The 23,491-nt window shown below is 42.6% G+C and overlaps 1 protein-coding gene across 1 annotated transcript; it reads right to left on the reverse strand.

The window, feature by feature from the left end:
- Positions 1-9: 9 nt before the first annotated feature.
- Positions 10-11,467, reverse strand: LOC146369474 (uncharacterized). Its single transcript, XM_084910958.1, has 11 exons — positions 11,231-11,467; positions 10,980-11,042; positions 8,710-9,135; positions 8,443-8,503; positions 7,726-7,861; positions 7,412-7,507; positions 6,892-7,184; positions 6,397-6,620; positions 1,092-1,292; positions 801-990; positions 10-546 (listed from the first exon to the last, which is right to left on the reverse strand). Exons 1-11 carry the CDS (start codon positions 11,330-11,332, stop codon positions 239-241), a joined length of 2,100 nt encoding a protein of 699 aa, XP_084767084.1. The 5' UTR covers positions 11,333-11,467; the 3' UTR covers positions 10-238.
- Between the last annotated feature and the right edge of the window lie 12,024 nt (positions 11,468-23,491).

The raw sequence follows: 23,491 nt of genomic DNA on the forward strand, positions 1-23,491 counted from the left end.
CTTAATAAAATTATTAATTGTATTACACCAGTGACTTTATTGATTTGTCGTTGAAAATACAGAGTTAGCATTTTTATAAATCTATTGAAGCTTTGAAAATTATTACATTTCAACATTAAATGCAGTCTGAATTTATTTCAACTATCTTGTATGAAGCAAAGTTACTTGAAACTACAATTAATGAACAGGATTAGAGTTAACAAACCCACCATTTTAATTTCACTTTTTTGGAACATGTTTAGATGGTGCTGAATAAAGCTCCATTCATGAGTGCTACTAAGAAGCAGTAATGAAAAGCATCATCATCAGCCATTGTTGTTTCATTCACAAAAAGCTGAAGCTCATTTGCACATGTGTGTGCAATCGGGAGATGTTTGCTTTCATCGTGAATGAATGTTATTTTAGGAGCTGGTTGAAAAGCTATGGCTGGAACCTTGCTGCTCCCGGTGGCAAAAGCCAAGATGTGACCAGGCCTCAAAGCCTTCACAAATGCCTCTTCATCCTTGGTAAGAGTCCTTTCTCCAAGTGAGTCTCTCAGCTCTTTATCTAAAAACAAAGAAAAACCACCGTTAACCTGGGGACACTAAAATAGTTAAAGCTTGAGCTAACAACTAAATGATGGCTAATGTTTTTATAAAAAATACAGAGGTTGTCTTTGCTTTGCTTGTCAGTTGTAAGCTATCATACATCTTTATTCCTGTTTTGTGTGTGCATGTGACATAAAAAGACAAATTAAGTTTTACTTTAGTGTCCTGAATTGTTTCATGGCCAGACTACATTATATGTGAATTTCTGCTTACTTTCAACACACTGGAGAAATTCCCGAAATTTGACCACCATCAGCTCCTCTCTAACTCTTCTGTTGCTCCCAAGGACAGAATAGCTTGGCCTGAGAACCCCAGCAATTAAACTGGCTGTCAGATCTTTGTCCTCCCCCGATAGGTCAAGCAGAACACGCAAACTGGGGTTCTCTCTCAGGAGTGATAAAATCTAGACAGAAAAGTTTAAATAATGGTTAAATTCCAGTAGCTAACTCTAAATGTTTATTATAAAATAGTGACCAATTGATACAGAAAAAATATAAATCTCACTCCATAGTAGGACAAGCCATCAGTTAGTTGATCGAAACAGCTTTGCCGTCGCAGAACTGCAAGGTATAGAGCTGCATTTTTCACAAACAGATCTTTATTGGCCATGGTGACTGTGAGTGGAAGACCTTCAACTTGATATCGCCATGAGTCGCAGCAGCTGACTGCTTCCTCCAAATCATGTTGAGTTGTTGCATTTACAACCTAAATATTTAAGAAAAACACTTTAAATGTTTGTTTTTTACCAGTGTACACAAATACTGCAGATGGTTCATTTTAATTGGACTCGAAACGTTTTTGTTTTGGTTTATTTGGCTGTATTTCACCAATTATTTTATTTTATTTTTTAAACAAAAAGGAAACAAATTGAAAATATAATAGGGCTGCCACGATTAGTCGACTAGTCACGATTACGTCGACTATCAAAATCGTCGACGACTGATTTAATAGTCGACGCGTCGTTTGAAGCTTTGTAAGATCACAAAAGACGCAGGAATAAGTAGTAGGATTTAAGAGTGTAATAACGGACTGAAACAGAAGATGGCAGCACTGCATGTACAAGGATGCCAGCTGCCGTTAAACCCCAAAGAAGAAGAAGAAGCTGTGTCCCAGAATTCATAGCGCGGCCCAGCTCAGTTTCCAACAATGGCGGCAGCTAGTTAGTTTTAATATTACTCTTATTATTCTTTCTGGGTCACAAAATAAACGTTGAACATATTTTAAGGCGAGAATGTAGCTGTGTAAACCTCAAATATCTGCTCAGTTTATCAAGACACCACATATTTTCAAAAGTGCTCCGACGTTTCCGGAGACGTCTGTTACCCACTAGCTCGATAGTTAGCCGGGGGCAAGGCTCAGTAGAGCCGTGAGAACACCGGACTCCCGGCAAATCGTTTTCAAACCCACCGCCGTCTTTCGCTACTCAGCTTAAACATGATATATCAGTCACTTAGATAACTTAAAAATGTTATTGTTTGTTTTTTTTCAGTATTTTATTTGTTCCTGAGTAAATCGGTTTGGCTGAGATTAAAGTTATAGTTTTTACACAGCTGAATAAACGTCAAGCAGACAGCTGATCATCAGAAGTGTGAGATGCTCGAGAATTTACTCCGGTGTCCTGTTATATTTTAGATAGCAAGGAGTTTATTAAACTTCACCGAAACAATCTGCAAATTTCATTAAACTTTAATAAACTATCATCTTGTCTTTATTTTTAGTTAGCACATACCTTAAACACTTAAAGCTGTAAGCTAATGATAGTTATATGAGAGCAGATGCTGCTGGTGCAATAATTTGTACGTTTTACGTCCAATGGATGATGATCTGATTAGTCGACTAATCGCAAAAATAATCAGTGACTAGTCGACTATCAAAATAATCGTTTGTGGCAGCCCTAAAATATTGTGGCGAGCTCAGACAAGGAGGAGACGGAGGTATCGTTTGGTCTTGCTTCCCGTGAGCTAGCCAGGGAGCACAGCCGTTTATTAACATTTGCAGAAGAGCACACTGCCGCTAGCTAACTGCTCAGCGCGGCAACAACACAGCAACAACACACAGGGCGCCCTCTGACCCCGGAAGGACACACCGTCGCAGCGAGAGGGCGTCACCCGTCACCATGGCAACATACACAAAACATAACTGTACAAACAGAACCCCGAACAGCCCTGACCCGCTACATAGCCCCCACCTAAGGGGTCAGTCGTCCCCGACGACCCCATTACCCCACACAAAGTCCTGCAAATGTCCAGGTGCCTTCTTTTGGCGCACCGGCCGGTCACGGCCGGCGGGGGAAAAGTCACTCGGGTCAGAACATGGGGCGCCCCCATCATCCCCTGCCCCGGCGTCTGCCGGAGCAAGCGGTCGGTACGGTGAGAGCCTGTCCCGGTGCAACACCACCATGCGCCCCGGGCCCGGCATGCGGATACGGTACACCACGTCTGTTAGCCGCTCCACGACCTCCGCCGGCCCTTGCCAGTGACTGCAGAGTTTGGGGGACACTCCTCTCTTGCGAACCGGGCAGTACACCCAAACCTTGTCACTAGGCATGAAAACCCCCCCTCGGCACTTGGTGTCGTAGGCTCTTTTCTGTCGTACTCCAGCGCTGGCCTGGGCCTGGCGGGTGTAGCCATGAACCACCTGCAGCCGCTCCCTGAGCCTCCTGTAGTAGTCCATCTCTGGCCCACCATCAATCTCCGGCTCGGGGGGGGACCCGAACACCAGATCCACAGGCGTCCGGAGCTCCCGTCCAAACATCAGAGCGGCAGGTGTGCACTGGCTGGATTCCTGCACCGCAGTCCGATACGACCAAAGGACCAGGGGAAGATGTCGGTCCCAATCTCGCTGGTGGCGGCTGGTGAGAATGGCGAGCTGGGTGGCCAGCGTGCGGTTGAAGCGCTCAACCAAGCCATCGCTTTGTGGGTGGAGCGGTGTGGTTCTCGTCTTCTCCATCCCCAGTCGCCGGCAGATCTCCCCGAAGACCTTCGATTCAAAGTTACGCCCCTGGTCACTGTGGAGCTCAGCCGAGACCCCAAAACGGGTGAACATCTCCTCCACCAGCTTCTCGGCCGTCGTCGTTGCGCTCTGGTCCGGCACCGCGTAGGCCTCTGGCCACTTCGTGAAATAGTCCATAGCCACCAACACATACCGGTTCCCTGACTCTGTGACGGGGAAAGGCCCTAGGACGTCCACTCCCACTCTTTCCATTGGGGCCCCCACCAGGTACTGCTGAAGGGGGGCAGTGGAGCGTTGAGTTGGGCCCTTCTGTGCCGTGCAGGTGTCACAGCAATGCACATGAAGTTCCACATCCCGTCGACAGCCAGGCCAGTAGAACCGTCCCCTGAGGCGGCGGAGAGTTTTGGCGTCCCCATAGTGTCCTGCCCCCACCGAGCCGTGGACCAGCTCAAGCACCTGCGACCGCAGCGACCGAGGCACCAACAGCTGCAGGAGATCTCTGCCCTGACCGGGGGCCCGCCATCTCCGGTACAGGAGGCCGTGGTGGGTCTCCAGATTGTTGTGCTGGGAGTAGCAGGCCTTCACCTCGGGCTCCTGTCCCGACACCCCCGTCCAGGCGGGGCGTTGCGCCGCCTCCAGCCAGGCCCCCACCTGAACCAACGTTGCGTTGGCCTCCTGCTCCCGCTTCAGCTGCTGCGTGGTCAATGGGAGCCACCCACCTCCGCCAGCTGTGGCCTGAGCAGTAGCCACCCCCAGCACCTCCTGGGCCCGCTCCTCCTGTCGCAGGCAGTAGCGGCACTCGACGGCTACGCAGGGCCGTCTGGAGAGGGCATCAGCGTTGCCATGCTGTCGACCTGCCCGATGCTGGATCTCGGTCGAAGGAGGTTTGTCAGGCTGAGAGGCTGAGAGGCTGAGGCTGAGGCGAGTGGAGATGACCCGGAGCCACCGGCATCCGAAATCTGCTGAGCGGCAGCTGCCCGACGCCTGTCTCGTCTGGTCCCCGCTCCCTGTTTTTGGCCGCGCTGGAGAGCAAAAGTCTCTGCGCCAAGAGTGATAGCCAGCTTCGCGGTGTCGACGCAGGCCCCCCAGCGGCTCAGCAGATCCAGGCCAATGATGCACTGGTCTTGAATGTCGGCGAGCCAGAAGTCGTGCATCAGCTCTAGATCCTTCACTCAGATCCGCAACGGTTTCTTCCCCCGCATAACAGTTTTCTCCCCCGTCACTGTCATCAGCTGGGTGTCTGTGGGCAACCAACCCTTCACCAGTGGCCCGGATGTTTCAGGGAGCACGCCAGGTCGTATCAGGGAAATGGTAGACCCCGTGTCCACCAGGGCCTGGCATGGCTGGCCCTCAACACAGCAGCTCAGGTAGAGTCCCTTGAGGTGCCCAACTCGGCCCACCACTGTGCATCGTCCTTGGAGGGGGGCAGGAAGCTGGAGCGGTGGTCCCCTCGCTACACCGCTCCCTCCTCGTTTCCCTGAGGCTGTGTAGTTGGTCTTCGGGGCTGGTGCTGGGCAGTCACGCGCCACGTGGCCAGGCTCATCGCACCGGTAGCAGCGGTCGGTCGGTCGACGAGGACGCCTCCAGGGCACCGAGGGTTGCAGCTGGGACACCTCGGCGACCTCCCCCTCCCCGTCGCAGTCTGTGGCTCTGATTTGGGGGTAGTTTGGGGGGGGCACCTGCTGGTTAGGTCGCGAGGTGAGCACCGGCTCGGCCCGTTCAGCCTCAAGGAGCGCCTCACGGAGGGTCTGAGGCGTGGCCAGGCGGACGTGTTGGCGTAGTCGCTCTGGGAAAAGTCCTTGTAGAAAAGCATGCAGGCTAAGCTCCTCACGGGCTGCTGCTGGAAACTCCGGGTAGCCGCGACGAGCATACAGCAACACGTCTGCTGCAAAGATGCCCAGGCTCTCCCCCGGTCGACGGCTCCGGTTGGTTAGCTGCTCTCTGCTCTGATCAGTGGAGTGCCGCTGCCCGAATCGCCTCTCGAGTGCCGCGGTGAGGGCCTGGAGCTCATGCTGCTCTGCCGGGGCTAGGTCAAGGAGTATCTGCAGTGCATCTCCCTCTAGTGCTAGCGCTAGGTGTGTAGCAGTCTCCTCTTCGCTCCAGCCACTATGTCTGGCGGCCAGCCGCACTTGCGAGAGGTGGGGCTCTAGCGGGGTTAGCCCGTTGTATTTCGGTACCTTAACTGGCGTGGTAGGCATAACTGCTCGCGATTGGGGGCTCGGCGTGTGGGTCGACAGAGGTAGCCCATGAAGCATTGCCCTAGCATCTGTCGCGACGGGCCGCCGCTGCGGTGCGCTCGCGCCATCGGGACCCGTCGGGGGACTTACATGGCCGCTCACATCCTCTCTCTTCAATCGCCAGTTTCCCAAGCGGGGAATGTTCTCCTCGACAGCTTGCTCCAGCCTCCGAATGTCTCTCTCCATTACGGCGAGGGTGAGCTATCCCACTTCTGACACCAATGTGGCGAGCTCAGACAACGAGGAGACGGAGGTATCGTTTGGTCTTGCTTCCCGTGAGCTAGCCAGGGAGCACAGCCGTTTATTAACATTTGCAGAAGAGCACACTGCCGCTAGCTAACTGCTCAGCGCGGCAACAACACAGCAACAACACACAGGGCACCCTCTGACCCCGGAAGGACACACCGTCGCAGCGAGAGGGCGTCACCCGTCACCATGGCAACATACACAAAACATAACTGTACAAACAGAACCCCGAACAGCCCTGACCCGCTACAATATAATACATGGAATTGCCTCTAATAACCAAAAGTGTATTTATTATATATTATAAAAGAAGACCAGAAGACTTGTGAATATAGGAAATATTACAATATTCTTGTTATAATATTGCAATTCACCTTTTTCAGATTCTCTCTTAACTCAGGGTCACCTATATCATCCGGTGTTAGGTGTACTTGAAGAATGTCTCCTGACACAATGTAGTCTACTACATGTGGAGAGAGAAAGGCAGGTGCTTCTCCACCTTGCACTATTATCGTGGACAACATCCTGCCAATGGTTCGATATACTCCATTTTGCAAGTGTAGGATGTTAAATTTCAGTGTGCATCCATTTGGTGTAGCTGAAAAATAACACAAAAAAAAGTATATTCTGTACAGACCCCAAGTGATATCTTGAGATTGACAAAAATGTATTACTTTTTTTTTTACTGTTTCAGACACACAGAACATAACAGATTTATTATCTGTAGTCATTTATTAACTTGTTAATGTTCTGTCAAACAATGTTCAGATCAGGTGGTTGTTGCGTTTGTAACATTATAAAAACGAGTGTCGTCAACAAGCCTTTAGGCCTTGAGTAAGTAAGTTAGTTTGTCCATGAAATCATATTACCTTCAAAAGCACCACTGTCCTGAAAGATGGCCTTCACCAGTAAACGGAAAAACTCCCGCCTTGACCCCCCAAGGTCAGCAGCATCTTCCTCTGTATCATGTTCATCGCTTGCAAATGTGACATAAAGCATCTCACAGCTTTCTGCAAACTTGGGTCTCTTGAACTGACGCGAAGCAGTCGACCACACATTGGCTCGACTGATATGGAGTTGTCTTGTTCCTGGTGTAATGACTTTCTCACTATGAGCTCTAAGAAGACCTTCAATTTCTTCTTTGCTGAGCTTCTTAAAAGACCTATATAAAAAAGGGACAATGACAAACAGATCTTGGGGAAAAATGGAAATTTGCTGTACATTTGACTCAAGTGCACAGAGTTACAACAGATAATTATGTTGTGATAGTCCATATTAAATTAGTCAGAAATGAGCAATTACCTTTGTAATTGTGTAACTGCAAAAAAATGATGTAAGTAAAGATGCAAATAAGATATTCAATTATCAAAGGTTACTTTCAAATCTTACCTTGAAATATGAACTTCTCTCTGTCTATCAGACTCTTCTAGGAGGCTACGCTGAATTGCCTCTTCAAGAGCTTCATCTTCCTCCAGAGAAATAGGGCTAAGTAGATAAGAGATATTAGAAATCATAAAACATGTCAGCCTTGAAGAATTTCTCACACTACATCATTAAAAAAAAAAAAAATTAAATGTAAATCCTAAAGTTGCAGTCATTCAGCAAGAAAACCCCAAACATGCAAATTGGAAACCTGCATCAAAACAATATCCTAAACAACATCTAAAATGAAGGATTTCTTTAACCCCTAGACAACAGCTTACACAAATTCTGCCACATTATATGGAAACATCTGCTGTCCCTCTGCCTGGCCCTCATTTTCACTCTCTTGAATGCAGCTCTCTGTTTCCTGATGCTTGGCCTCACTTTCACCTGGTGTTGTAGACAACGCATGATGCACTGAACAAAGGAAAGAAGGTCAGCATGACTTGCTTCATAATGTTAACAGAGCCTTTATATATCCTTATATTAGTTTAAGTGAAAGTTGGGCACATATTCCTCCTTGGCTGTAATCACCTGTGATAATCCGTAAACATTAAAATGGTAAATGGCCTGTATTTGTATAGCGCTTTTACTAGTCCCCCCTAAGGACCCCAAAGCGCTTTACACACCCAGTCATACACACATTCACACACTGGTGGAGGCAAGCTACAGTTGTAGCCACAGCTGCCCTGGGGCAGACTGACAGAAGCGAGGCTGCCATATCGCACCATCGGCCCTTCTGGCCAACACCAGTAGGCGGTAGGTGAAGTGTCTTGCCCAAGGGCACAACGACCGAGACTGTACGAGCCGGGGCTCAAACCGGCGACCTTCCGATTACAAGGCAAACTCCCAACTCTTGAGCCACGATCGCCCCAATCGGACAAATTAATGATGCTCTCATCAAACAAACCCCCCAGGAATTATTACGCACTACAGTAACAAAATCTAACTGGTCATTGAGCTTAGAACCTCACTAGGTTTTCATTCACGTCACATACCTCGTCTTCTCCGGCAGACTGGACTTTCAAAGTCACTGTCAGACAGCTCTTCTGGTTCCTCCTGAGGGAAAAGAAAGCATGTTCTACATAAAATCAAATACAGTTGCACCAAATCACTGGTAACGCAGAGGCACATGGCTGCACTAAAAACTGTTTACACCTGCTAAAACTGCAATATTAATTAATACAATTAATAAAATTATGTTAAGGGAACAGACTCACTTTTTAGACAATAAATATTTCTGCACTGCAATATAAAATGTTTACCTGTGCAGGTTTTTGTATCCCTGCCATTATATAGAGGCAGGTGGTGGAACAAATCGAGCCAACTTCTTGGCCACCCCAAAGAAAACTGCTAGAAACATTTGGTTTCATTAGTCGTTTACATCCTCTAATTGTACTCAAATACTCAAAAGGGAATGTCTGGCCAGTTGACAGTGCAAATGTTCTTCTGAAGATTGCTGCTATTTCTTCTCTAAGTTGTGCTTCAGACCAGTCAGATGTAAAGGAGATCTTCCCAATAAGGCCATCTTGTGCTAGTTTTGCTCTTGAATCTCCTCTCGGTATGAGAAACGTTGATGCTGAAGACAAGGGCAAGCACACAACATCTTTTGTATAGTGTTTGCAGGTCTTGTTTTTTGTCACAAAATGTGAGCGCGTAGCATGAGCTTGAGGAACTGATGGAAGAGGAACCTGAAATGAATTCAAACACAGATACAGATAGACACCTATGCATTACAATACATCCGTAAGGTTTCTGTTATCTGTTCATTAAAACAAACAAACAAACAAACAAACAAACTGTAGACTCAGACCATCTTACTATTGTCTACCCATTACACAGAAAACAACCTTTTGTATCTTGTAGATTAGCATTTGATGATTGTTGGTCAAGTTGGTGATTCAGTCCCCAGGTGCTCTAATCTAGAGCTCCCAATGGGTTTATCTGAGTATGACTGTGTGCGAATGTTGGACAGAAAAAGTGCTTGTATTAATCTGTGCATGTGAATGGGTAAATGAGATCTGTTGTATAAAGTGCTTTGAGCACTCAATTAGAGTAGAAAAGGCCTGCAGTTAGGTCAGTGTGTATTTGGACCCTAACAAGTTTTATTTTGTTGCCCGTTTACTGAAACATTTTCCAATCATAATTATATCATGAACATGATGTGCAGACTCAGCTTTAATTTAGGGTATCCATATTAAAATGATGATGTCATTACCAATTAAGCAGATAAAAGGCCTGGAATTGATTTGAGACGTAGTGTTTGCATTTTGAAAATTTTACTGTGAACAGACAACATGCGGTCAAAGAGAACATAACAGAAAAAAGAAAATTAAGAAATTAATACAGCCACTACAGTGACCATCAAAACGATGAAAAATATTGACGTAAAATTTATTTTGCGACACCACAGAACAAATGATAGCGTATAATATGAAATGATAGATGTTTTCATATCGTCATATCGAACAGCCCTAATACAGAGGGTTCACTGCAAGGTGCAAGCCACTCATAAGCCTCAAGAATAGAAAGGCTAGAATGGACTTAACAAAAAAAAAAAAAAAACATCTAGTAAAAGCCAGCAAAATTTTGGAAAAACATTCTTTGGACAGATAAAACCAAGATCAACCTCTACCAGAATGATGGCAAGAAAAAAGTATGGAGAAGGGTGGAACGACTCATGATCCAAAGCATACCACATCATCTGTAAAACATGGCAGAGGCAGTGTGATGGTTTGGGCGTGCATGGCTGCCAGTGGCACTGGTAGTGTTTACTGAATATGTGACACAGGACTGAAGCAGCTGAATGTGTTCAGAGACATACTTGTCTGCTTAAGTCCAGCTAAAAGTAGTCACATTGATTGGGCAGCATTTAATAATAAAGATGGAAGATGACCCAAAACATACAGTCCAAGCACCCCATGACTTTAATAAAGTAAAGAAATAGAATATTCTTGAATGGCCAAGTCAGTCACTGGATTTTAACCCAATTGAGCATACATTTCAGTTGTTGAAGACTAAATTTGGACAGAAAGGCCCACAAACAAACAGCAACTGAAAGCCAATGCAGTAAAGGCCTGGCAGAGCCTTAGTAAGGAGGAATGCCAGCATCTGGTGGTGTCCATGACTTCAAGACTTCAGGCTGTCATTGCCAACAAAGGGTTTTGAATAAAGTAATAGAAATGATCATTTTATTTTCAGTTATTTAATTTGTCTAATTACTTTAGAGCCTCTGACATGATAGGATTGTGTTTACAAATTAATTTTCCCCCTCACATTTTTATGCATTCATTTAGTCCAACCCACTGAATTAAAACTTAAAGTCTGCACTTCAACTGCATTGGAGTCATTTCATTTTTAATTCATTCTAGTAATGTACAGAAGCAACATTAGAAAATGTGTCTGTATCCAAATATTTATGAACCTGACTGTATATCAAAACCAGTCAGCTAAGATAAGATAACATACCTTTATTAGTCCCACAAGGGGACATTTCATGATAAATAAATTAAATGATATGTGTAAGAAGGCCTACCAAGCGGTATGGTATCCCAGTGGAGACGGCAGGTCTACTTGGTCCAGGTGCATTGCTGGATTCCTAAGGAAACATTTACATCAAGAATGACTGTTACCTACCTACCAAATAAATAAATAGAGTTGTATGATGTTCGATCTCTGTCTGCTGCCTACCAAATGAAATAATTGAGGACTAGCTAAGTAATTTAGCTTTGCTAGTTTTGCTAACACTGCTATCAACCCGTCCAAAATGCTATACAATAAACTTACCAAGTGCTGCGGCGTTTGTGAGGTCGAGGGTGCACTACCGCTGAATCGTTGGATGGCCGACAAAACGGCTCTTCCAATGTTTTCAGCTAAATCGCTGGACATGCTGGTAGGGAATAGGTGAAGCAGCTCATGGCAGTCAAAAGTGACCGTGAGAGGAGCGCAAACACAGAACCTGACCACGACCGGCACACTTTAGCGCGGGAGGTTTTCTTGAAGCTTTTATTTTGGTATTTCCGTTGACCCATACAATAAATTTGCATATTAGCTAAATATTTAGTTTCCCGTAAAATTTAGATTTAACATTTAACATTTAGATTTAACATTTAACATTTAGATTTATATATAATATTTAGATTTAACATTTAACATTTAGATTTAACATTTAGCATTTAGATTTAACATTTAAAATCCTGTTTTAAATATGAAAAGTTACAAATATTTTACTAAATGTTGTAAAAAAAATGACTCGAAAAAACATGTTTTTGTAAGATTTAGAGCTAAATGTGGAAAAATGTTGCCGTTAATTTCGGCATGTTTCAGTTTACAAACGGCGCCCCATACCCTTGAGGCAATTATTATTGTGATTTGGTGCTATATAATTGAATTGACCATGTGTGACAGAAATTATTTGAACCTGTTTTGCTAATAGGTACCTTTTATAAACAGGTAACTGAAATGTCAGATTGGGTTAAATGACTGACAGCTACAGGTTTTAATCTCATCATATTTGATAACTGCATATCCGGTCGTTAAGTCTGACGTCACTAGCCGTGTCTGGGCCTAAACTCCGCTGCAGGTCCATATATCAAACGATCACTATGGCATTACTGAGAGTTGAAAAACTGTCTAAAGTCTTTCATCTTTAATAAAATGATCAGCGTTCTGCTCTACCAGGTGTAACAATTGAGTTTAACATCCAGGCATCCATGAAAACGGAATTTATGACATTTAACGGAGTTAGAAGTTAGCAGGAAGTTAGCTCGCTAGCTTCTATCTAAATACAATATAGCATGTCCTGACTGCGGGGTTTTGGAAACAAATTAAAACGTACAGCTCTGTTATCACTTCCAACATAAATGATGACAGAAAACTAAACAGCAGTGACGTTTGTAGGGTTACTGAAGTTTGGCTAGCTGGTATATAATGATGTGCTACGTGACTGCTAGCGACATAGCTATGTTAGCATAATATAAACAAGCTAACTTTTTTTCCACTCGATAAAAGTTAACGTGAGTGTTCTCAGTGGTCAGGAACAAATGTAATCGCATGGCAGGATGCTGTAAAAGGACCAAACTTCAGCCAGGAGAACAACTGAGATAATCCATCCACAATACGAGGTTAGTCATTCATATACTGCTGCATGGGCTGGGCTGTAGTTACATCCTAAGGTTTTAAAAACTGAGCTTAAATAAATGATTAGCGGTAATAAAAGCCGAGGGAGGTCAACAGTGATCACTGACTGTTTTAGGAGCTTCTTGAGATTAAATAGAAGAAAATACAAAACATTAAACATGTTAACAACACAAAAGCCATATTAAACGCAGACTACTTTAGGCCCGGAAGTAGGATTCGTCACGTCATCACTTAACGACTGGATAGCATTTCTCCCCCTTCCAAGAATAAAGTTGATTTTTGAGTATAATATACTCAATTTTGTTTTTCCTGCTTTAAGAGTACAGGTTGTCACCTAATCACAAGTGACTAAAATTCATTTGTTTCTATGTTATCAGAGTTTGGTCATATATGAATTGAGCTCCTAATAATTAATTAATGATTAATGTACATAAATGATTAAGGGTACATAATTAATGTACCCTTGCTGTAAAGGGTATTTCACTTTGTACATAAAGCAAAATGAATGTCTTTGGGGGGGTTGCATAGAACTATGGATGCCAAATGCTACAGGCAGTTTAGTGCATTCCCATCTTATGACATCAAATACTGCCCTCCTGTCAGATGCCACTGGCACCACAGAGATATGCAAACTGTGTATTTTGATGTCAGGTCCTTGACGCACGTGCCAGTATTGGATATTTTGAGACAACAGTCCTCATTGAAGAGCAACAAAGTCCGCATTGAAACAGCAGAGCAGTGTTGGTGGAGTAGGTCACAAGTTTTCCAGACAGGAGACCGCAGATTTATGTCCCGTTTAGCACTTTGTTTGTTTCACTGCGTTATCACTGGCTGATCGGTTTCATTTGCACTTGCTTCTTACTTCGGCTTTCACTTGCTGCTTAGGTTTAGGAAAAGACTCGGTGGTTTCGGGTTAAAACACTCTACAACATTAACACGCACACTGAAAAACAGTGCTGGCTTCAGCTGTGATTAAAGGGAGCTTAGAGCAATATTTGATGCCCTGGACATCAGAGCAGGTTGGGCACACATTTTGCTGAGGCTATGTGTGTCCGTCTCTTTCAAAATGACTGACAGAGTCCCCATTTAACCCCAGTAGTGGGTGAAACTGGCATCCTTTTCTTAATAATATTAGTATTAGTAGCTTTTATTAGTCCTATTTATTAATGCTTCAAATTTATTTAACATTGGGTGAATTTAGTTTGTAATGCTGTGGAGGGAGTAAAGGAAGCGTAGGGGGAGGAAGCACGCAGTTCTGGAAGCGGCTCAGAAGATTCCTCAACAACGAGAAACAGATGATCGTGTTCTTTCAGTTATAATGCTGGCGTCAGCGTGTATGTGTGCTTTCAAAACTTTATTACTAACACATTTGGATGACCAAAGCTATAGCCGGCTGTACTTTGGCAGTGATGACACAATCCCCCCCCCCCCAAACCCTAACCTGCAGTCAGGTTTGTTTTGCAGAGCCTTCCCTCCCCCTGCTCGGCCCTGCAGCGGGTTCCACAGAGGTGAGTGTGTGTGGGAAGGCATTGCTGTGGGACTGACAAGGAAGGAACGATTTTCACTGGCCAGTAAAACCAGCTCATGGTTGTCAAGAGTGGTGCCGAATGTTACGAAACAATATCTTGGCAGCCAGTTTTCTCTCCCACCCACTGCTTAGAAGCAAGAAGTCATAGTCTATAAACCGCAAATCCAGAGATGATGACATTTCTGGCTCTTATTAATGCCGTTAGCTTAGTTAGGAGTTTGTTTTTAGCCCTGGACTACAACCTCCTACTCCACTCCAAGCTTGCTGAAGGCTTATTTTTGTCAGGCTGGGATAATTTTTTTTCCGTCAAATCACTAAAACAGAATGACTAAACTGAAAGCCAAAAACCACTGTATGTTGAATATTTACCTTATTTATCATTTTGAAAGTAATTTTGATTGCACTGTGTAATAATGAAATAATACAGCTGCAGGAACAAAAAATAAACATAATTTAATTTCCTTAACTCGGTTTGTCGCTTTGACTTTGTGTGAAATGTGACTTACAGCGCAGTCACAAAACAAAGAGGATTTATTAGTCTGTGTGCAGAAGAAATGTCTGATGGCAAAGTATACAGCATCACCTGTTGCTGTACGCAGTAATAACTAGAAAGAGATCATTCATTTATGTCAGAATGTTGCAATCTTTCACTTGTCTTGGGCCAAATTTTGGCATTTCCGTGATTATTCAAACAAATCAGCAACAAAGAGTTATTCAATCAAATCTGAGCTGGGGTGAGTACTTAATCTCACCTTGACTGTTAGCCACCGGAGGGCGTAGTGATATGATACGGAATAAACTTTGGCTGATTTTGGACTGACTTGTTCATTTAACCCTGTCTCCACAGGAAGCATATGTTAGCAGCATGCTAGCAGAACAGCAAAGATGCATTTGGGCACAGTAACGAACTGTAGCTCTCAGCGTCTAATACCAAAGTCCTTTGAGCAGCAAGATTTGTGCCTCAGCACCCATCTTGGTAACACCAGTGTGCAGTTATCTGTGTCGGTCACCAGCGAAATTGTCTTAACCTTCTACTTTGGGCGTGCTAAGTGCAACAATATGATTGGCTAAAATTTTTCGGGGAAGGAACACAAAAACTACCATAGATGATGTGGAGTTCTCCCATATGGTGGACTTCTTAAACCTAAAAACACATAAATAAAGACCTATGTTTATTAATGTACCAGCGTGTGACTAGTGGATGTTTTAGTGGATTTACTATTTGTATTTTGTTTATTGTTGTTGTGAAATGGTACTATATAAATACATTTTACATACTTACTGTCTAAACCCAATAAAACTAATTAAAAATTAAAGTAAAGACTCCATGGAAGAGAAACTTTATGGTCCCGTAGAAGACCTAAACTTAGTCCCGGTCAGCAAACAGATGCATTTGTACAACCTGCACAGTCATTAACAGCGGTAATGCTGGAAGGCTAAATATCATGCATGGTATTAGAAGGTGTAAGTAAATAGCTTGGACTATTGCATGGCTTTTATTGAACTTGAATTACTACCACTACTTAATCAAACACAGGTAGGACAGATGACTTAAATGTGCATTTTAAAAGCCCAATACTTAGTCTCACCATTCCAGGAAACTGAGCTTTATCTGGAGCCCAGTAGTCGTCTGCGGTCCTATTTGGTCTCAGTTTAGATTGCAACAGGCAATAGGCACAAGCAACCTTGTAAATGATAGGTAATTGTTATATGGGCATGCAGGGTTATTGTTTTCTCAGTAATATCCAAGGTTTTGTGATGTTTGATTTTTTTTTTTTAAAAAGCCTCAAGGCTTTGGGCTGTGTGTGTCTTGGATATACAGTCAATGGGGGTAAGGTGACTCGTCCTTCCAGTGAACGCATGAATGAGAGCAACAAATTCTAAAGTGCTTTTCATATTTCCATTTATATCGGCTGAAAAGCCTGGCTTTTCAAAGATGCTGAAGTCACTTAGTTCTTCTTAGATAAAGCTATACTTGAGTTAATACTGAATCGGTTGTATACTGACACAACAACATTTCCCCTTTTGGCTTTGAATAAGTCTCAGCAAGGCCTGCCTTTACTTGAATAAGGAAATCTCGCTACCTCCCTCTCCCTTTGTAATATTTCGGCTCATCCTAACTCTCTCTCCTTTTCTGTGACACGTACTATATACAGCATCAGACACCCATAAATATCACTCTGCCACTCCGCTACAGGATGATGTATGAGGCTTTGAGTTGCTGGTGTGCCATCTTGAACTAGAAAGAGCATAATACACTCACTCACACTCATATACACATTCATCTTTGACCCTCCACCCCTCCCACAAGGCGCACACATACTGAGGTAGACATGTTTCATCAAGCCAGCGAAATACGCGCCGCTCTGCCCTTGGCCAGCCCCGCGGCAACCTGGGAAATGGAGTGTGCTGGCTTGTAGTGACCTCTGCACCACAAACAAATGAGAAGTACGCATGTGGACCAACACCCCCGACTGAGGAAGAGTGTGCATGTTGTCAGTGCACGAAGGTACTAAAGGATTTAAGCATTCACATGAACATTTTTGTTGCAGTTCATAACTAAATGTAGAAAAATATACTAGGAGAGAGACAAGTATGAGTGCAACACACACACACACACACGCACACAGGCTAGTTATTGGCAAACAAGCCCTTGAGGCAGAGGTCTACAGATGGGGTTGGAGATTGTTTCCTCTTTGAGTCAAATCTGCAGGGCTTTAATTGGCTGCTCCTCTTTCTGACCTCTGACCTTTTGGCACAAATGACCACAGCGCCTGAGACAAAGAGAGATTTCCCATCAGGTGTTGTTCAGCAAAAGGATTCCGTGTACTGATTCATGTTGTCGGATCAATGGGAAGGCCATGGGGGGGAAGAATACTTTTGCAGCCGCTGATATTTTGGGATTTGTGTGGTATTTTGCTGCGATATTTACTGTCTTATTCCCTTCATAAGTGCTTTATGTGCAGTCTCCCCAGCAGGATAAGATGGGATTTGACCAGAAGTGATGGAACTGATATTAGCCTTTTATTAACATGAGAAATGGCTGAGACACTTGTGTCTGGCTTTTGCAGGGCAAACATAAAAATCTTAATATACGGTGTGTTGTACTGAATTTATATTTAATAACTGATTAAATTATGCGCATTTCGACTGCATGCTCATATAACATCCATAGTATGTGTAGATAGTTATAGTGTGTTTGCGTGTATATGATCTACTCTTGCACATATAGATACACACATACACAGTGCTACAGCACCTGTCATAAAAACCAGGAAATGGATAATGAATATTTTACAAATCCATCAAACCTGTTTTAAACTAAAACTCATTTATTAGAAAAATAATAACTGAATGTTTTTATACCCACATTTGAGTCGGCACACTTGACTTCTCTGAGAAGTCAGAAGTTAGTCAAGCATAACATTCAACCACTAAAACTCATTTTTCTGCTCAGGAATGAAAGTAAATAACTGTAATTTAGTGTCTTAATCAAAAAATAATAAGGTGCTTCACTATTATTTTTTCATCCATCCATTCTTTTTTGTTTATCTTTATAAGGGCTGCAGCAGGGCAGGAGCCAATCCCAGCTCTCAAAGGGTGAGAGGCAGAGTGCACCATGGAACGGTCACCAATCTGACGCAGCCTGCTTTTTTTCCAAAACAGTAAATGTTACATTTATAGATAATAATCATTATTATATCTTTTTTATTTATTTTAAAAATATCTTTCCAATCTAGGACATGCTGGTAGATTAATCATTACAGAAATACTTAAGTTAACGCAGCTGCAGCATAAACCTAATAAATTTGTTAAGCTCTATATTTGCAATTTAATAAGAATGGATGTTGAAATTACATAGTTTAAATGTTGCCATGCACTTATTAAAGATACATTTTTTTTAAAAAGAAAAGACATATTCTTTATTAAAAAATAACAGTGCTCGTTCTCGCTCAAAGTAATAAAAGAGAAAATAAGAATATGCAAACTTTTTTTTCATTTTCACAACTTTAAGTGCTGGACACAGATTCTTTGTAAGCATGTGGATATTTTAGCATCCATTCTAGTGACTCTGAACATACATACTGTAATTTTACACAAAGAATTTCTGACATTGGAGTGCAGGAACAAGTGTAGGGAAAAGAAGAAAAACATATTTTTGACTGGAGGGGGGCTTTAAATAAGTCACCCAAGGAAACAACATAAGACATCAAAAAGAGAGAGAAAAATCTTTGCACTGAAGATTTACTGTAGAGCGAGAGGTGCTGGCAGCTGCGAGATGAACGTGTAGTCAGAGGAATAAATCAAATGTTTGTAGTACTGACCGCACATATACTATTATGAGCTGGCTGTGCAGCCTTCTTGGCTTTTTCCCCTTTGCCATACCATCAAAACCGCAAGTCTGGTGTGCTCTTGAGTTCATGTAATCACGTCATATGTGACAAATAGTAGAAATATACAGTATAGATACAGACTAGAGACAAATAAAAGAGAAAAAAATGGATCCTTGGATGTTTTCTCCACCCAGCAGAGAATAAACAACTTTTAGAATCAATGCCAAGGTGCATTAAAGCAGTGGCATCTGTACATATGCATATAGAAATCCTGCATCAATGGCTTTAGATTAATATCAGAAAGTCAGTATCCAAGCAGGCTTAGACCAGGATGCAAACAAAAGGCCTTGCTATCTGCATCACCACTGAGTAAGTGGGGTGATGTAACCTGACATTTTTTACAATGTGGGCAACGGCTGACATGAAACTGCACATGAAAAGCTTGAAATGCAGTAACAGATATGTTAGCGAGAGCAGCATGCTTTGGTTAATAAGTCAGCTTTTTTTCTTGGTTAATGATGCAGAAATCATTTTTCATTGATGCATCAATAGGATGATGAAGAAAAACGATGAATCGGGTCACATATTGAACCGATCCGTGGGAGGCGTTCTCTTGGACTGTGGACAGTTTTGAGTTAGTGATTGCAAAGACTAATGGGGCTGCTAATGTTCACGTTCAATATGTTAAGTTATTGATATTGCAGTATTACATTTGGTCTCTGCAGTTGGACTAGATCTAGCTTCTAGGTTGGTATTTACTTTACTTCTAGATTGGATTATAGTCCTAAAAGTCCCCTTTCAGCTTTCATTTGAAAATACCCAAGTATCAGAAGGGAAAGAGTCATCATATGAACCCCATACTATTGTCCTTTTATTGGCTTCCTGTAAATCCAGAGTTAAACATCCTTCTGCTTTTTTACAAAGCCATGAATGATCAGGCCTTGTCATATTTTAAAGACACCTCTCTCACAACACAACCTTAACAGGGAGGCAGAACCTTCAACGTTCAGTTTCCTCCCCTGAACCATCTCTCAGTTTGGGCTCAAAGACAGACACAGTTCCATGATGTAAAACCACAACATAGTTACGAATCAGGCCCTCCCAAACTGTCCCTTTTTAAAGGGAATTTATGTTTCCAGGGTTCCCTGTCTACCTGCACAGACCTCTGTCAGTGGAGGCAGTGTACAAAATATGTGGTACAACTGGTCGTGCTTATACTTCTGCTGGTCCATCAGCCAGCTGTGGAGAAGGATGAAGTTTGGGGGCACACTATCTGAATGGAAATGTGTATGTAAAGTGACTCATCACGTGATTTAACATATCAGTACTGCATGTGATTAACATTTTGCTTTGTGTAGTTATAAATTTAGTTTGTCTTCCTCGCCAACCATTACAAAATGTGTGCTCATAGAGGATCATCAGGCTTTCTCTGATATTTTAATCTCTCAGCCACAAAGAAAGTATCTTGTGGCATCTACTGAATTGAAAATATTTTCGGAACTCAAACTGTAACGTTGAAAGTCAATGATCTCCATGTTTTAATAATTTTGTATGGAAAAAGTTACACGGGATCTTGGGATCCCTGGTTTATTAACAATGTAACACTAATTTTGGCATGCAAGTGAAAAAAAATGAATAAAACAAAGTCCAGTGGCCACTTTTTATTCAACAATGATCACATTACAAATGAAGAATAATACATAAAATTGCAATTGCAAAATACAGTATAATAAACAAAGTCTGTGGTGAATTAATACTTGTTTTTTGTCCAGTGAGGATGAATAGCATGAATAAATTTGTGTTGTTTTTACTAAATTTTGGCCTGAAAACAGGGACATTTAAAAATACATAATGTTGGCTCAATATGTCTTGCTACTGGCAGCTCTATTCAAAAATAAATAAATAAAAAATGCTGATATCGGTATCTGCCATGAAAAAAAAACCCATGTCAAAGCCTGGTTTAGACCCTGTGTGACTGGTAGCATTATTTTATTCATGATATGAGTGAATCAGTGTGGTGCATAATGCTTTTTAAGCTATTCACACAGAGAAAAGAGATGGAGAGGAAATTGGGTGAACTGCGTGAAACAGAGACACTGGGATAGAGAGGGGTTAGAAGGAGTGGGAGTGAGAGACAATGCGATACAGAGGAGGAAATGAGAGAGAAAGAAGGAGAGAGAATAAATATACAGGATTTATGCAGGAAGCAATGAGGCCACCTCTCCCTGGTAGAGTGCCGAAAAGGAAGTGAGAGTGAGGACACTTCCTGGTAAACTGTGCCCACTGCTTTCATAACCGCGTGCAAATGTGACAAGCTGCAACACTTAAGTGATGAGGCAACACTCGGCACTGGTTTTGGTCTCATCTTGGAGCATTTTTGACCGCTAAAGCGAGAAGTTCCCTGATTGTTTTTTTCCTTCTTTCTCTTTTTTTTTGTTGCTTCGATAGATCTCGTATGAAGTGACAGGCTAATAGGAAAAAATCATTTCCCACATATCCATTCCCTTCAGTTAACCCACAGGAGTCATGCTTTCAATAGCAGTAATTGTTATAAATGGATCATTGCTCAAAACAAAAAGAAATGAACATGCCACTGCCTCAAGTGCAGCTTCTGACCTTTGAAGTGGACACTTCAGTCTATATGACAAGCAATCATAAGCAGAAGTAGTATTACAAAGATGAAAGATAAAAGAGGCTAGTGATAAAGATACAGATGGATGACAAATTAAAGGAATGAACAGAACCCTTGACCCCTGCAGTGAAGGGACCCCGGTGGCTCTGTTATGTTGTTTGGGTCCACTTTTCCCCAGAGAGGAAAAGGTTACTGTGCATCATTACAAAGCAGCTCTGAGTGTTCACCTTTATGGAGGGACTCGCAAGTTGGTCAGCTGGGAGATCATTCATTCTTGGCCTGTTCGGGACCATGTGTTGACTTTTTACTTTACTGGGTGCTGCTGGTGGATTGCTGACACCAGTTTGCCTCACACAGGAATAATCTTTCACGAGATATAGATAGAAACGATTAAATACATTTTTATGGGAAATTATTCATATTGAGAAGAAGACTGATGTGGACGGTAAATGCACGTGGTAAGTAGACTGGTTGCGCACCCATTCACACACACGTAATAATACAAGTGCTTTATTCTACATGTAATTGTCTTCTATCTAACAATCACACACCAGGGAAAGCATCAGGAGTAGCTGAGGGTCCGGCATCTTACACCAGGATACTTTGGGGTTCAGCCTGGAGCAGCCAGGATCACACCTGTATACCACTTGAGCCAAAGCCACCTCATGAAACCAAATATGGTTAAATCCTAGTTTTAATGGCCTCTCTTTCACTGTTTTAAAGAGCAGTTTGTCTACATTTTCCCTCTTTCCAGATCAGTTCATGTTTTTGACTTTCTTGCTGCTGCATACACAAGTACGTGCTACATGGGCAACACTTAAGAGGAACTCTCCATGGTCACCAGCAGCCCATTCATCACATTACACAACAGGGCTCTTATGCCTGGCTTATCGAGATGTTACCATATGCAGAGAACTTAATCAGAGTTACATTTTGGCCTCAAAAGCTACTACTTTGGAAACACACTGTTGCACAGTTTCAGATTTACTCCGTAAAAAATTAAACACAAATGCCGACAAATGACACTTGGTGTGTTTATGAACTCTAAAGTGAGCGTGCGTATCAGCGAGAATGAAAACTGCGTGCTGTCATAGAAATACTTCGGTAAATCAGTACCTAGTACCACACTGTTGTGGCAAAAAAAGTACCAACAACTTTCTGTCCATTTGAGGAGTTTTCTGTAATTGTTTTAGGTAATTAAAGAATCCCAAACTCAATGTCTAACAGACTGAGAAACTGTATAATATAATAATAAAAAAAAACTAATTATATCTTCAAAAGACCAAAAGCTTAAAATGTTGTTCTTTTCACAGTTTAAACTTTTTATTACAAGAAAAAATAAAATAAAATAAAAACAAGCCAAAGGCAGCAGGTACAGGGAGAATCAACAGCTTTATGGGAATTTGTTGATTTTTTTCAAAACTGTAGCAGTAACAATGTCCGTGGAGAAAGCGAGGTCACTGATGTTAACCACGGGGCCTGTTGTTTTCAATACTTTACCCACTCAGATCAATGTTAACTGCAGAATGATGAACTCATGTTTAACATCACCAGGAGTCTATATCCATTATACCTCCATTAGGCTGTGAGCTCAATATAATTTTAACGTGCTCGATACTTAAATTACATTGCTGAGACTGAGCAGATGCATCACCTCATTAATACGTTTCAAAAAAGGAGTATTGATAGCAAAGAATAAGCCTAATAAGATCATCTGGTTTATGTAAGTGTGTGGTGTGGTATCGCTAAAATATGGGTTCACTCTCCAGCTTCAGACATGTACAGCTGAAATCTGTCTCCTTCCTCTCGTACAAAACTTTCAAAGTGACCTTTACTGCTTTAATTTTTTATGATATTTTAAGGTGATGTGACCCTCTTCACAGAATGGCCTTCACATCCCCTGTTATTAGCCGTGATTGTTTTTCTACACAAACCCTTCACTTTTTCCATTCCCACATTCTCATTCTCACTTCTTCACCCCAAACTCACCCATTCACCCTTTGGCCCCTTCTCTCCCCTCCATAGCCGGCCTCCTGCCCCTCTCAGGTGGTGATTACCTATCGATCAGCAGTTCACACAATCATTTGGTCAAGGCTCTAATTGCGTTTTCTCTCTGTGTGGGTTACACAGAGAGGGGATCGATCATCAGCTAATGAGAGATGTTGGGCGGGGAGGTGGGGGGGGCTACTGTATATGAGCTCTAACCCTCCTTCTCCTCCTCTTGTTAAATGCTCTTGTTGCCATCATTCCTACATCCCGGCTTCATTATTGCCTACGCAGTATCGACCTCAAGTCTGAGCTATCAATATCTTAACACGTGCACATGCACACATAAGGATTTATGTAGATGGTCTTTCGATAAAACCTGGAGGTGAGCAGCAATTTTATAGAAAAGGGAAGACAAATAAAAAACA

Source organism: Perissodus microlepis, chromosome 17 (assembly GCF_051167445.1).
Source record: "Perissodus microlepis isolate ML-2025 ecotype Zambia chromosome 17, ASM5116744v1, whole genome shotgun sequence".
NCBI classification, from domain to species: Eukaryota; Metazoa; Chordata; class Actinopteri; order Cichliformes; family Cichlidae; genus Perissodus; species Perissodus microlepis.